Source organism: Asterias amurensis, chromosome 4, assembly GCF_032118995.1.
Source record: "Asterias amurensis chromosome 4, ASM3211899v1".
NCBI lineage: Eukaryota > Metazoa > Echinodermata > Asteroidea > Forcipulatida > Asteriidae > Asterias > Asterias amurensis.
Genome location: NC_092651.1, coordinates 24,786,295 through 24,803,330, shown reverse-complemented (window position 1 = coordinate 24,803,330; position 17,036 = coordinate 24,786,295). Strand labels below are relative to the sequence as shown.

Here is a 17,036-nt window from a genome sequence, read left to right as displayed (position 1 = left end):
TTTTGTCTACAAAAGTTACATACACCCTTTAACTTCTCCTAGCTTTCCATTCGACTTCTACACTAATTGTTATTTATTATTATACTGATTGTGTTACCCTCCCCAGGGTTATGGGGTTTGTTCCAGTTTCGGAAAACTATACAACACAGTACAATTATTCGGTGCCTTGTAAATGTGTAGTGAACGATACAATCAAAACGGAACTGTTTTGAAGTATAAGGATTAAAGCCGTGTACGTGACAAGCATGGAGCATTAGTGGTTGGCGTGTTATACAGATAGTAATAACTAATAACGAAACCATATTCATACAACACATCACCGCGGGGTCCATATGTGCTGTTATTATGACCAATGTATAAAAATTGAACAGATAACATGTCTTAACTCGTGTTTTAAACAGCCTGTTTGACACTTTCTGGTAAATTGTTCCAAACTGAACAACAGCAGATTAGAAAGAGCGGGAACATAGAGACTTAATTTTATAACAGAAGGAGTCAAAAGAAACGTGCTCAGCGGTGATGTGTACTAAGTCCTCGACGTTTCTAACAGTAGGCTCTGCTCGTCTTCATCATGTCACCGCAGAGCATAATGTTAAATTACTGGTGTCATCATACTTATATGAAAGCAAATAAATAGATACTTAAAGCCCTCGCCATTGCACAGGGTGGATAACAACCTCAGGTTAAACAGTCTGTTTCTGATTTGATGATGATCGATCAAGTCTGAGTGTGTCTCTTTAAGAATAAAGTGGCCGGGAGATTACCCGCATGTCCATTTAGCGCGTCTCTGTATTCGAAGCATACGCCACATATACATTAAACATGTTAGGGATGGGGGGGAGAGAAAACCCCTATGTTCATTGAGATCCCGGGGCATGATTCGTTATAACACAGCCGAAGGACGTACGCACCAATAAACTATCAAAACAGAAAGTTCCCGGTTTCCAAGACTATGAGGATAAATACATCCAAATAAGTGTGCTGTTCATGGGACTTGCACTCTCGAGTGGGATGAAAAACCCTCTAGCAAAAGAAAATCCACCTTGAATTTGTAATCATTACGGGACACTCTGACTAACGCTGAAGCGGGATTTTTCTTACATGGTTTGACGTACATTTCAAGGGTTTTTTCAGGGAAATGGTGTTTTCTCGAATGGTTAGGATTCAAGTTTTGAGCGTGCATTGTCGGAGCACCCCCTGGGGGCTGAATGTAACACTTTGCAGCGTTGGTATTCTGATGTATAGTTTTAAGCATCGCTGGTTGAGAAAGTACTTCACTTGTAACGCGAGTAGCCACAAGTGGCTGCTTTGGTATTTAGTGAGATTCTTGTTCATTGGAAATTACAAGAAGTCTGGCATCGACTTAAGATATTGGCACCAGTGCAGATTACAGAATTAAATATTCTAAGAATAGCTTGTATCACTGTCAGTGTTCCAACCATGCCTGACGAAATATTACAAATGCATATACAGACCAACAAACTAAACTGCCTATGCCAATTCTTTAAAGTACTTATTTATTTGATGTTTTTATGTAATATTTTCTAATCGTGAGGATTGAATTATGTTCATGATGGTTGGTGTTAAATCGGTTTCTAACATTGCTATACAATGTCTAGTCATTATTTTAATAATACTTCTTATGGTTTCATATAATTATCGAATTGTGAATGTGTATAAATGACCATTGTCTTATGGTTGTGATGGTTGGGCGTTCAACTAATTGGTATCATTGATCCAATTCACAATGGTTGCCGAATATTCAACTCTAAGTAGGGAACCTCGCAACCTCGTTCCTAGTGGTGAACGATCTCGTCGCGCCATTTTCTTTACTTTTCCAGAATATCTTGCTTAGAGACGTACGCAGAGGATAGCGGTCGATACGGTGCGCTGCCCATGGTAGCGAGACTGGAACCCAAAAATCAGAGAGCCACGATGACTGGCACACAAGCACCTGGACACACAATGGGTGCGTTCGTTGAGCTTCCATTGGTCGACCCCGGTGTGTGGCGTTTTCTTTTTCCAGGACGAACGTGTGCAGATAATTACCCACGATCGTCCTGGAAAAAAAAAACGCCACACACCGGGGTCGACCCAGGGAAGCTAAACGAACGCACCCATTATCTAAAATGATTCCCGTTTGTTCTTTCCTTTGTCGCTGCACTCACATGTTTCCATAGACTATAGTACAAAAACTTCCTTGGTGAGCACTCGGTATTTACTGAGACCTTTTATTTTCCCTTGTTTGTATGCTCATCTCCGTGAGATACCAAAACGAGTACGGACCTCGAATGTGTGTTACTGCGAAAAGTACCAATGCAAAACACTCCAACTTAAACTGGCGAGATTCGGGATGCAATAACCAATAAATTAAATCAAATAAATCACCCACCATCACCAAAACACACCACTCTACAAATTTCCTAGAACTATCCCCGGGAAAACAACTTGCCAGACACAGTTTTGCACGCATTCCGTACACCTACAGCCCAAATAAATTGTCCAGCAGTGTAAATTGTGTTCCGCTCCAAAAATCACGCCTCCCCGACAGACACTCATACTAATAACACATCACCTGTAGGGGGCATTGTAAATTGGACATATCGATGCATTGACACGCGTATGTCTTTTAAAATATTTTCACTGTGCACGGCGAAATACATCAAGTATTTCACTTAGAATAACAATCTTGCTTGTTGATCAAAAAAAAGATCCAGTGCAAGAATGAATGAAATAGCTCCCTGTAATGTTCAAACAAAAAAGCAATGTTTGGTATTTCTTGAAATAGTCTTGGAAAATTATTCCACAACCTGTCACATACGTTTCATGACGAAAAGAAACATTTACTTTCTCATTTATTTGTTAATTTTGATTTAGTTTTGTCTACGAATTTACACGCAGTTTTTTGCAGTGTTGTTTACTGGTAAAAGAGAGATGTGTGCCGGAATTAGTCTGCGTTACTAACTCGTTGTCTAGACAAGGGTTATGTGTTCCATGAGAAGGTACACGATCTAAGCCTAGTTAGAGCAGTCCGAGTTCTAGGCAGGTCCTTTGGCATCAAATGCACGAATCTTGAATCCTGGACAAAGACGGACATTAGGGGCACTGAGTTTTCTCAATGCACTGTTCGTTCGTTTTGCTTTAAAGGCAGTGGACACTATTGGTAATTACTCAACATAATAATCATCATAAAACCTTTCTTGATTACGAGTAATGGGGAGAGGTTTAAGGATTTAAACGTTGTGAGAAACAGCTCCCTCTGAAGTGACGTAGTTTTTGAAAAAATCGAAATCAAGCATCAGAAAGCACACAACTTCGTGTGACAAAGGTGTTTTTTCTTTCATTATTATCTCGCAACATCGACGACCGATTGAGCTCAAATTTTCCCAGGTTTGTTATTTTAATGCATATGTTGAGATACACAAACTGTGAAGACTAGTCTTTGACAATTACCAATAGTGTCCACTGTCTTTAAAGGCACTGGTCGCCCTTGATAATAATTGTCAAAGACCAGTCATCTCACTTGGTGTGTCTCAACATATATGCACAAAACAACAAACCTGTGAAAATTTGAAAGCAACTGGCCATCGACGTTGCTAGATAAAAATGGAAGAAAAAAAAAAGAAAAAAACCTTATCACACGAAGTTGTGTGCTTTCAGATGCTTGATTTCGAGACTTCACGCTTGAGGTCTCGAAATTAATTCAAATATTTTACTGAGAAATTACTCCTTTCTCAAAACTACATTACTTCAGAGGGAGCCGTTTCTCTCAATGTTTTACACTATCGACCTCTCCCCATTACTCGTTACCAAGTAAGTTGGTATGCTAACAATTATTTTGAGTGATTTTTAATACCAATAGTGTCCAGTGCCTTCAATGTTCTACAGCTTATAATAATGTTCTCCTCGCTTACGTGTTTCCATCACGACCCGTCAGCTATGACGTCATTCCCGCATGCGCCCTTGATTCATTTTTGATTGATCAAAGGTCAAATTAAAAGTGATGTAGTGTTGTGTAATCCTTTTAACTTTAAGTCTTTCATCTCAAGTCGGCTTAACTCACTGTAACAGTCTTATACGCGTCCACAGAGGGCCCATTAAAAAACAATAGTTTGCAAAACAACAGTAAAGCAAACCATCTGCAAGCACTATTCCCCAGTCACTTCAAAGGAATCTTCCCTTAACACGAAATACATTAGAATTTAGCTCAATGCCAATATCAAAACGCAGAACATCTTTTTTGAGAACTAAGAAATCTCCCAAATTCAGAAAATCTACTCTGTGGTAATATATTATAAAGCAAGCAAAACATTTTTTTGCAATAATCTGGATTTGCTTGTGTTTTAATGTTTTGTTTTGTGTGATTGTTAAATGTTTCAGTGCAATCTACTTTTTTATATTGTATTATTATATTTTATCGTTGGCAGGGGTCTGGTTTTACACATCTTTTGATGACAGTTTTTATACTTTTGTTTTAACCTTGACAGCCCTTGTACAACTTGTAACTTTTGTGTATGTCTACAACTTTATAATAAAAAAAACAAATAAAAATAATAATCTACCTGGCAAGATTCACATAATGGTGTTACCGCAAACCAAGTATACCGCGAATATTGTACTTAGCCGGCCACTTTCAAACACAGATATACAAACGTCGCTCTAAGCCGTATGTGACATTTGATAATGCTATCGTGATTGCTGTTGTCGTATAGTGTAGACCAAATCTGTAGATCAGTCCAAATACGAATGGGGTTACAATTATGGTTTGTGAGGGAGTTACACCTTGGGCATATACTGGGATGTGAAGAGTTGTGGAGGTGGTACCACAGCGTAAATGTTGCTCTTCCAAACATTTTTTTGTTAAGTCCCATGTTGTTTAATTGGATAGGAATCCAATGATCTGTCCACGAGTTGAGCTTATTCTTTAAAGACACTGGACACTATTGGTAATTGTCAAAGACCAGTCTTCTAAATTTGTGTCTCAACATAATATGCGTAAAATAACAAACCTGTGAAAATTTTAGCTCAATCGGTCGTCAAAGTTGCGAGATGATAATGACATAGAAAACACCCTTGTCACACGAAGTTGTGTGCTTTTAGATGCTTGATTTCGAGACCTCCATTTCTAAATCTGAGGTTTCGAAATCTAATTCTCGAAAATTACCTCTTTCTCGAATGTTACTTCAGAGGCAACCGTTTCTCACAATGTTTTCTATCAGCAGCTCCCCATTACTCGTTACGAAATTAGGTTTTGTGCTAAAACAGATCATTTTGCGTAATTACCAATAGTGTCCACTGCCTTTAATGTGATTTGTGGATGTTAATTTTGCATCGGGGATAAAGAATAATTATTTTGGGATTTTACCCATCCACTGACATGTGTTAAAGCCATTATACACTTTCGGTAAACAGTATTGTCCGAGTCCCACACTTCGTGTATCACAACTTATATATAAAATAACAAACCTGTGAAAATTTGGGTTCAATCGGTCATCGGAGTCGGGAGAAAATAACGGGAAAACCCATTCTTGTCATGACATGTGTTTAAAATAAATCCGTAATTCTCGCTAACGAGAATTTATATAAGTAAAGCATTTCATGGAACAATATTTCAAAGAGAAGTCTTTCACCATTACCTTCTGTAAACCCTGTAAATTATTTGTAAATCTGTGAACTTTTTTTTTCTTTTTTTTTTTTTACTGAAAGTTTATAATGGCTTTAAGCACTGTATACTCAGTACTTCCCCGAGTCCTGTGAAAATAAATCACAGGCATATTACTCGGGTGGGATTCGAACCCACGACTCAAAATGTGATTTGAGTTATATCTTACATCCATTTGGTTCCTTCAAATGTGATCACAACTCAGCTTGTGGAGGATAACACCTTGGGTCGAAGTTGGGTGTGACAAATTGAAAGAGGAACCACGACGTAAATGTTGCCCTTTCAACCGTTTCGTAAAACATGCTACAATATTGTTATTGGCTATGAATCCATAAAATGGTCAAAAAGTTGAGCTCATTTTCTCATGGTGATGGAGATATAAATCTCCAACACCTATGATCCCTACAAATGGGACCGCAACTTGGGTTTATATTAGGGATAACAATTTGGACCGCATTAGGTGTGTGCAGAGTTGAAGTAGGTACCACTACGTCAATTTTGCTCTTCTAAAACACTTTTTTTGAAAAGCATGTCCCATAATGTTATGGGAAGTTGAGTTTATTAATCAGTGTGAATGGAGTTATTGCTTATATCCATGATGGTCCCTACGAATTGCATCACGACTTAGGTTCGTATAGGGATTACAGCTGTGAAGAGGTGAATGATGTGCCGCTGCTTCACTTTCTCTCTTCTAAACTTTTTTGGGGGAAAAAATGCATCATGTTTTTGGATATAAATGAATGAATCAGTCCCTGTGTTGAGTTCATGCGTTAAGGTACTTCTTACGGTCCCTACCGCCTGGAATCACAGCTTGCGGGTCGACAGCCCTGTCTCACGATATATTTGTGTTCCGTTTACCAAAACTGCTGCTGTTGTAATGCTTTTCGATTGTGATGTATTTCATTCTAAATCGATTCAAAAAAGGGAAATTCTTTCACTGCATAATAAAATGCTGGTCGCACAGGGGTGTAAAAGGGTGAAGGAAAAGCCACCGTCTGAACGTCCTCAATAAAAACAGGGCCTCCCGTAATGCATGTACATTCCCATGTAATTTTTCTCGCACAATCCTTTGACAATTCACAATCACACTTATTTCCTTGCACCCGTCAGTTCCCTATGGTGTCTGTCTGCGGTAGTAACTGGATCACGTTTATAGGACTTGTGTTTAAAGGTGGAATCGATGAAGTTTTGCCTTTTTGAATAAAATTTGACGTTAACCGCGAAGCATTTGATATTGGTTCAATCTCTTTAATTGGAGTAAGGTTACCAAACGGAAGGTGGCTGGGAAAATAGTCAGTCCCCTTTTTCAAATAGTTGGAGTAAATATGTATGAGTCGGTAATTAAGACAGGGAACCTTACCAATATGGTAATGATTAATATCATGAGAGAGTGGAAGTCGTCGGAGTTCTAATTTTTAGTGTTCAATATTTTGTAAAAGGCAAAATGGCTTTTGCGGAATGTTGTTACTCAATGTGTGGCATTTTGTGATCACCCCCCCCCCCCCCCCCCCTGCTGATTGTGATATGGGAAACTCAGGAATTATTCAGAGAAGCCTCTACGGGCGTTACTTCTGTACAAGATGGAAGGAGCGATTGAAGTAGGTCTACTGGTGCTATTTTTGGGACATCCTCCGCCATATATCAGCAATGGTATACCATTCAGTGTCAATACCGACCCCCCCCCCCCCCAACTATAGCCCCGCCCCTCGTGAGAAATCTCAATATCAGTTCATGGTGTACTTACATACCCCTTGCAGTGGCACCATAGTGGATGTCAAACAGTAGAAACGTGCACGCATATAAGCGCTGAACACGCTTCACAGATATTGAGAGCACTTCTCTGACCTCCAGTGAGGGGACCGTTTGGGGGCTTGTGACGTCATAAGCAAGAGGTATGTTCCTCTTGTCTGTATTGATTAACTCACTTTATAGTCGATATAGGTTGTGGATCGATTTGAATATGCACCAAATATTGATCATCCTGTCGTTATGTTTTGATTTGTAAAACGATCCAGTCTTCGCCTATTCTAAAAGTTTAAAAGGTTTTTCGAGTAATGTACCTGTAGGAGTATTGCACTTTTAGCATTTCTGGAAGTACAATCAGAGTTATATGGAAAATAAATCATGATCGGTATGCGCAAGCTACAGACGTTAATTCTACCTAACAAAATATGCATTATGTACTTGATCTGCCCATGGCCACCTGAGTTAAACTAGGAGATCAAATTTCCATTCTCAAATCAATGACGATAAATGGCACAACGGTAAATGCCACGTGCACTTCAGCGAGTGCCTACGCTCACTTTTGGGGAAAACTTTTTAAAACCTCAGTATTGAGGTTTTAAAAATAGGGCACGCATATCTTACCCTATCGGTCCAAATGTAGGGGAAAAACAGTGTATCCTAAATTGATGACCACCATCAGTTCTATGCTGCCCTCAACGTTCAGAGCAATCTCGTTTATGATTAAATGAAAGTGGAAAATTCGCTTTGGTAATCTCGTCCAAAGTAAATAATACATGCATACATAATTGCGCTTGCTTTGATGTTAACTATCAGCTTAAGAAATTGCTGCATTGCCGCTAACCGTTTTTTATATCAAACGGTTTTAATACACACATAAGTTCATACTCGACCCTTGAAGGCGGTGAAGGGGGGACTATGGTCGGTACTTCAGTCTGGTTGACAGTCCACTTGTAAAGTGCTTACTAGGCAATTCTACCGGGATTGATCCAGGAGTACAAGACATGTTATTGCTCGTTTGCTGCGGCTTGTTGTGCAGAGATATTATGTCAAACAAAACCAGAATATTGTAATGGCGTGCTAAACCTGCTATGGGCAAAACCTTTGAATATCGTGCATAAAAACATCTCGCATAACAGGATGGCCACCTTGTCATTGCAACCCCCCCCCCCCCAAACACCCACCCAACAATTGAGCGCAAAAAGTCGGCACTTTAGGAAAGGAATGGGAATTATCAGATATCAAACTCAGCACAACTTTCGAAGTGATGAATATTGTGACAATGTATTATAAATCTTGCAGTTAAATATGTTATAAGGCAAGCAACGTCAGGGGCCAATTTCATAGAGCTGCTTAAGCAAAAAATTTGCTTAAGCACGAAAATAGCTCGCTTATTTTACACATGTTACTGGCCAAAATTTCATGCCATATACATTGCTTATGACTAGTATTAGCTGTTGTTTACTTAGCATAACAATTGAGTGGAGTCTTGGCCGGTAAACTGATTTTACTAAGCAATGATTTTTTTGCTTAAGCAAATTTGTTTGCTTAAGCAGCTCTATGAAATTGGGCCCAGGTCAGTTTAGAGAGCTACTTTGACCAGTCACACCTTGTTTTGTGCAAGTTGTTGTTATTTGTAAATATCCAAACAACTAATCAATAAAATAGCGCCAGATTCCTAACAGCAAGAATACAAAGCTCTAGAAGCACCATTCTCATGGTAATAACCCAAAATGTCATACTTTGAAAGCGAGTTTGCTTCTTCAAAGACGCATCATTAGTCTGGTTACCCAAACGATGAGTTTTGGAAGTCTTTGTTGGCTCAGTGGTTTCTGTCCCTGCCTTTCGCCTCTGTGCACCCGGTTCGAATCCTGGACCGGAGCCTTGCGTGTGGATTGGGGTTTTAAGTCCATACCTAGCTACGTGGGTATTCCATATTATAGAGGCTTTCCTTCTATGTCTTAAACTTAAATTTCTTCTCTGTCTTCTCTACAAAAAGTTGGTGTAATGCTTCCATTACGATAATTTGCCGATCATATAATTTTAGATTCAAATTCAGATTCGAGGAGACCCAATACTTGGAATAACACCCCACCCACCAACCCATTGCATTACGCGCCTGCTACACAAGTTTTATATACGCAAGGGCAAAGATGTAAACATAACAGATTCGTGACTAAGAGTTATGATACATCATCTTCAACAGTTTTTTTTTGAATACAAGTCCACGTCATACACTAATTTGATTAATTCATGGTCGAGGGGTATCCTACTCCATTTACATAATGGCATACTGGGAGGTTTTAAATCGACTTGATGCATGTGACGTCATTAGAGTAGGGCGCCCTCGGCTACATGCCAAACGAGGGTTGCTCATTGGCCTGTACTTGGCATAATTAGGACTGTGCAATTTAATTTGTTTCATTATCGTTTTACCGTTAAGATGGCAGCGTCATGACGTCAACATATTATAAGGAAAACTGATTTGGGTTTTCTTTTGTGTGTTTAGTTTTTTTGCCATATTAACATAATAAATGTATATAAAATTCTATAAATTAACGAAAACACGATAAACAATGCAAGCTTTGAAAAACTGCGGGAAATCTTAAAATATAAATTTCAATCAGACAAAGGAGGCATGGATTTCAAAGAAGCAGACAGTATAAAAAACACAGGTTTGAAGGCGAGACATTCTCGAACACCAAGATAATAAGTTGTTTGTGACAATGGCGTAAGTAACTGTTTAATAACTGGACAGCACTTTTCACAACTTTCGCTCACAAAGGGAAAAACAGGAACAAGGATAAACAACTTTCTATCATTAAAAAATGGAGTCACGTTTTCTAAACTCTGCTTTTCAACAAACTAAAAAGTAAAAAAGAAAATCAAACTTACCATATTGACCTCCGATATGCTGTTGATGGATATTACTTCTATCTCAATACCAACGTTAATGGAGGGACCTATAAAACATAAAGCCAAAGATTAGTTTCAACTTAGAATAAGTTCACTTTCTTTTTGTTGGATATTTTTAAAATAGGTTGACGTAAGTGGGTGTATAATTCACCTTTGTCTGCATTATGTTAATATGAGGAGAATTTGGAAGTGTTATTCGAGATTTCGCAGTGTTATTCGAGATGTACAGTGTATGTTTTATTTTATTTCAACTTTCGTTTCCGTAATTTGTTCTCCTTTGGTCAATATAATCGGTTGTTCGCCTGTTTAAACTTGATTTATAACATGAATTTTTTTTTTTTCCCCAGTTAGAACGTGCTGATTTTTAAAGGGAAGGTACACATTTGGTAATTACTCAAAACAAATATTAACTTAAAAACTGACTTGGTAACGAGCATTGGATAGCTGTTGGTAGTATAAAAACAGTGTGGGAAACGGTTCCCTCTGTAGTAGCATAGTAAATTCTCACTAAAATAATAAAATACTTCTAGCGAGAAAGATTTTAGCGTACTCCTATCTGAAAGCATACTAATTCGTCCAAAAAGGGTGATTTTTCTCAGGCTTGTTATTTTATGTTTATGTTGGGATACACCAAGTGAGAAGGCTGGTCTTTGACAATATTACCAAACGTGTACCTTCCCTTTTTAACTTGCAAATTATTTTGGTCAAATTGCATTGTACTGCTTAACCATAAAATATTTCTTAACCACTTTCTTTGCAGTAATATTGAGCATCAAGAATACCATTCACATGTGACACAAAATACATGCTATTTTGGTTGATAATCTTACTCTACTAAGCAAACTCTGCTTACTCTCCCCAACAGTTCTGGTCACGTCTAGGGTCCATTTTCATAAAACACGAAAACAAAGCTAATCACAAAACGATTCCGCTTACCAGATTAAGGTTACAAAACAAAGTACCATGTCACAGTCAGCCTCTGTGTTTTGTTACCATGCACAGTTTACTATTGCTTAGTAGAAAAATGGTGCTATAAGCAGAACTTTCTTCTTAAGAAGTTGCAAGATTTGGAACCCAGTATTCAACCCATAACTATTTTATTATTTAAGGTTACTAAACAAAGTACCATGTCACAGTCAGCCTCTGTGTTTTGTTACCATGCACAGTTTACTCTTGCTTAGTAAAAGAATTGTCTTCTTAAGCAGTTGTAAGATTTGGATCCCAGTATTCAACCCATTTATATTTTTTTATTAGTAATCTAATTTCATACAATATTTCTTGGTAATGTATTTCTCCTAATCGGCTTCAAGGTGAAAAACAATTCAATGTGTTTATATGGCCTTAACCTTTTAGGAATTTTAATTTGAGAGATGAAAGCATGTCAGAAACATCTTTCTGCTAATACCCGTACACAAAAATACATTTAAAATGTGCGTCATCATAACAAAAATTCTTTCTTGTAGATGACTTTAAAAGAAGTAACCCTGGACGACTCGAGTTATCATCAGAAGAAAACAAAAGTAAGTTCGTTTAATTTTTTCCTTTCTTTTTTTTTTCAACGAAGAAATCAATGAAAAATAGTAAGAAGGTAGAATTATTTCAGAAATGAAATCAATTATTTTGCTCTTTAAGAAGTTCAGTAGGTGGTGTATCTGAAAGCCTACATGTTATGGACGATTTATTACGAGAGAATGCCAGGCATAATTTTAAAGAAAATCAGAAAATGTTTTATCCTGAAAATTTATTTCAAATTCCGTGCGAATCCTTTTAATCAATCTCAGCATGTATTACGTTGTATTATTATCATTCTTATGTGAATTTTTTTGTTTATCAAATAATAAAACCTCTTGGAATTATGACTGGGTAGATTTAAAGCCATTATACACTTTCGGTACAGCAAAAAAAAGTGCACAGATTTACAAATAATTTACAGGGTTTACAGAAGGTAATGGTGAAAGACTTCTCTTAAAATATTATTCCATTGAAAATGCTTTACTTTTTGAGAAAACATTAAAACAATATCAATTCTCGATAGCGAGAATTACGGACTTATTTTAAACACATGTCATGACACGGCGAAACGTGCGGAAACAAGAGTGGGTTTTCCCGTTACTTTCTCCCGACTCCGATGACCGTTTGAGCCTAAATTTTCACAGGTTTGTTATTTTATATATAAGTTGTGATACACGAAGTATGGGACTTTGACAATACTGTTTACCGAAAGTGTACAATGGCTTTAAATTGATTATGAGTTAAACAAAGACAGACTGACCAGAGCTGGATTTAGGTGATCTAAGTGCGAAAGTGCACTCCAGAGTGAAAATTATCGTATTTTTCTTCGAATTGGTATGCCTTTTCTTCTGAGCCTATTCACCACTTTGTCTTGATCATGTCATTGAACGCAGTGTCACTGAGTGGACGATTCAACCGACGGTTTCTACTTCGTATAACAAATATTAATTCAATTATTGGTCTTTATCAAAATGCTCGATCAGGCAAGAGTTGTCGAGACAGGGTTTAACAATACAGGATAAGAGTTTCCATGAACTCCTTAGTAAATGAATCACAATTAATGAAGAGATTTAAAGACAAATTGCAGAATTGCTAATTGTCGAAGGCAATTGGGGGGTCTTAAAGCTCACTGGTTGTAAAGTGCATACAAGTACCAATGGTTACGTTTATGAACATTGAATTAAGAAGATTTTTCCCAAAATCAATATTGCTTATTTCGGTTGCCGAGATCGAAATAAGAATGTTTGCAAAGGTTAAGAGGTTGAGGCCCTAGAATTCCTGCAAAATATTGAATTTGGTTTATGTTTTTCTTTGGTATTATTCTGAACCACTAGACCTTATCGGAAAGCATTTGAAATGATTTTGTTTTCCGTTTCTTTTTGGAGGATTTTTGTGTAGAAAGATGAAATGATAAAAAAATAAATAAATAAATAAGCATAAACAAATGTTTTAAATTTAATAAAATTAAATTAAAAGTAGTTACCCTTTTTCCAGTAAATACGGGGTCCTCTTATTTGAATACATTTGCACAGGTTAGCTGGGATGGTGTGTTCATTAAGAACTCGGGGTTTGAATTTAACCTAATATTCCCTAATGACCAGTAATTTAATTAACCTTTTAAACGCCATTACATTGTCTTACACAAGAAGGCATATGCTGATATGTTCATATATGGAGCAAGGTTCGAGTTGAAATACACGTTATGAAGGTCAGAAACGTGCTTCATATCAAAGTGGGGCGGGGCTAATTGATAAATTAAGGGGTGCCATCTGCACTTAACCCTTGGAGCATTTCTCTTTCATGAAAAGCGGTCAAATGAAATTGGAAGACACCCATTTTCTTTTCAATTTAGTCATGTTCACATTCTTCATGTCGATAATAAAAGGAATACTTTCATTGTTGTAAAAAACTTATACCATATTATTGTTTTGAGAAATTATAATTAGCTGTTGCAAACTCCTTACAACCGATGCTATATATACAAAATAAAATGGCCTGACTTTTCAACCCTATAGCTGCAGTTTTTTGTTGCTCTGAGAGGCATCTTTTTTTCTCGTACGGTTGAAGTTTATTCGAATTTTAAGATAACCAAACAATCGGATGTCTTTTTGTTAAAGTCCATACCAATATCAATTTCACCGGAACCCTTTGGGTCCAAAATACCATCGAAGGCGGTGAACTAACCCCTAAAATACCCCCTGCTTAAATTTGATCGAAGAACCAAGAAAAGCATGATTTGATGGTGCCTAAAAATCCCTGACCGAAGAAAAAAGGATTTTGCTTCTTATCACGAGAACGTGGCACTTTCTTACACTGGTTTTCTTAAGATGTATTCAAAGAACAATTGATGACGTGAATATTCACAATTTATATTTTTTGTTTTTTTACACGAAAATTTACACTAGGTACTTCATGAAAGCACTTGCTCAAATATTGAAAAGCAATAGGTTTATCAAATTTGAGCACTTAGTGGCTTTGCACTTATATTATATACGAAGGCAACTGTCTATCTCAGTTATTATGATGCACTTTATATTATATGCTGGCACAAGGATTCGAACCCACGACTCGTGCATTCTAGAGCAGATTGATTTCTTACTCAATAAACCACTGTAAAGGATAGGCGAGGGCGGTTCGAACCCGTAAAACCAAAACTAATACATTTGCTATATGAGAAATCCCAGAACCAATTGTGACTTCAATTAATGAGAAGAGACTGTGCCTTTGGAAATTGAGTTGCCTAAACTAAATGTAACAGTTTCATGCAACAAAACGAACTTTAAGATATAAAGCTATTTATTAACTTGATTAATTTTCTCCACCAAGAATAAGATGTAAGTCTTACTCACATGTAAGTATTTGTTTAAATGCACTGTATACTATTGGTATCAAAATATTTCTTAGCATGTAAAACATACTTGGGGCAATGGAGAGCTGTTAATAGACAAAAGATTATGAGAAAAAGGCTCCCTCTGAAGTAACGTCGTTTTTGAGAAAGAGGTAATTTTTCACTCAAATAATAAAATACTTCAGACCTGAAGCCTTGTAATATGCATCTGAAAGCACACAAAGTAATGCAACCAGGTTTTTTTTTTCTTTCATTATTCACTTACAACTTCGATAACCAATTGAGCCAAAATTTGCACAGGTTTGTTATTTTATGCATATGTTGCGATACACCGAGTGGGAATACTGGTCTTTGACAATTACCAATAGTGTGCAGTGCCTTTAATGAGATGCAATTTGTCGTTCATGTGTTAACATTCACGCGAGAGAGACCATGCATTTCCCCCATCCAACGTTCGATAACAATTTTAGGGAAAATCGATCATGGTCTGGGGAAATTATTTAATATCACTTGACCTTGTATACTATATCAGAGTTCCGGTCTTTGATCTAAAAATAGCAAGTAATTAACATAAACATGTCAATCTAAATATGAATAGAGTTCATGGTAAACAAAACGCAAGATGTTATGCAAGAATGGTCGGTTGTTGTTGTTTACATGATTGTGGTAAAAACAAGGACTAAGTGTCCACCTGTTTTTGGGGGAAAGTAACTGCCACCTACCTCCGAAACGGGGCCTAAGTCGAATGTCATACCCCTCGGTCATGCGTTTGATGGCAGCCGATATATTGTCAGACATTCCACTATAGTACTCCACCGCACTAGAGTAAGAAGAAAAAGGGGAAATATATAAGTATGTAGGTTGACAACCTTCGGAATCACACAACTGTTCTAATCATAGTACATGGTTTAACGTTGGTGTATACACGAGAGAACCGCTGTTATGTTTATACACGACATCTGGTGCAATGGGGCCCGGTGCTGTCTACGGTAGAAAGCAAAATGATAACCACCTTTAAATGAATTACGCTTACCTGCAGTTCCCGACGTCCAGGACGTGAACGAAAAGCAAAAAAATACTCCATAATTCCACGAAAGCTGTCACGAGTAAACCCACGTTCATGATGACCATAACAATTGCAGTAGACGAAGAGATGAGGTATAGATGAAGTACTGCCTTATGGTTTGAGCAGTGTAGACGTTCATATCAAAGTCGCGCTAACCTCGCTAAATACACGGCGCGTGCTCCCGTGCCACACGGGGACTCCAAAATTACTCCACACACTCAGGTTGCTGCTGTACAGCAGCGGCGGTATAGGAAAAGACGCATAGACCTCATTGCTGTGCGTATAAAGACGAAACAGAAAGATCAGCACCGCACGCATCTAGTGCGCATGCCTGTAGTAGTATGTTATAGAGAGAGAACTTCTTTTACATTATAGTCCTGGAATTTTTTGACAGCGAGTGGTTTTTCCAACGGAGTCGGGCATGGAGTAGAGCGCACTTGACCAGTACCGATTGACGGTTGTATTTCGCGGATGTGTTTCAGTCATTTCTGGTTTTTTATAAGATTGCTGTTGTGGTTTCATTAGCAAATATGACTCCCGCCATTAGCGTGTTTTCCGGTCGGATTGATTCGGTAACGTGCCCTCCTTCGCTATGACTTAAGAGAGTATATTCGTCTCTGTGCTCGTGTGTGCATACGAGTGTGGAGGACAGCCAAGCAACACTGCTCATGTTTTTTTTTAATATGCCTCTTCCTTTGGAGGAACATCAGTTCCTAGATGTGTTTTTTCCTTGGCTTGTTTAAGTCTCAAATTCTTCTCAACTGTGTGTTTTCCTCGAGTAGTATTTTGGACGTCTTTGGTTTTTGTAACGTCTTGGGGAGGTCTTAGCATTTAGTGCAAAGTTCCTAGCTACACTGCAAAAAAAACTGGATTGTTAAAATTAACGCTTTGGGGTTGTCACAAATAGGTAGCAAAAGGGAATCAAATTTAACATCAAATGGGTTAGAATAACAGTAATATCTGCAAACACCATTGCATTTGTGTTATATTGAAGGCAGATAATGCTAAACTTCTATTCTCTCTTTGGCGTTTATATAACGATTTGGCGTTTTAACAAGTTCAGCCATTTTGAAAGTGACTTTCTGTCGTCGCTATTGGCTTTCCCTGCCAGGGTTCTTGTCTTTTGTTTTGTTCCACCCCCACTGGAGGTGTTTCCTACACAATCCTTGTATCTGCCCGCGGCCAGGCCAGGTTTCTCAGTAACTTGCTAGTGTTTTTACATATTTGCATTCTTATTAATACCATTATATTGCTTGTTTATGTAAATATGTGCAAGTTTTTAATACGTT

The 17,036-nt window shown here is 37.7% G+C and overlaps 1 protein-coding gene across 1 annotated transcript in view; it reads right to left on the bottom strand.

Annotated features, from left to right (window-relative positions):
• LOC139936002 (gamma-aminobutyric acid receptor subunit beta-1-like) overlaps positions 1-15,823 on the bottom strand; it is a 55,073-nt gene extending 39,250 nt beyond the window's left edge. Inside the window, exons 1-3 of the mRNA XM_071930696.1 lie at positions 15,715-15,823; positions 15,404-15,501; positions 10,301-10,368 (exon numbers count right to left, since the gene is read on the bottom strand). Coding sequence (XP_071786797.1) covers positions 10,301-10,368; positions 15,404-15,501; positions 15,715-15,812 — 264 coding nt within the window. The 5' untranslated portion in view covers positions 15,813-15,823. The remainder of the gene's footprint in view (positions 1-10,300; positions 10,369-15,403; positions 15,502-15,714) is intronic.
• Between the last annotated feature and the right edge of the window lie 1,213 nt (positions 15,824-17,036).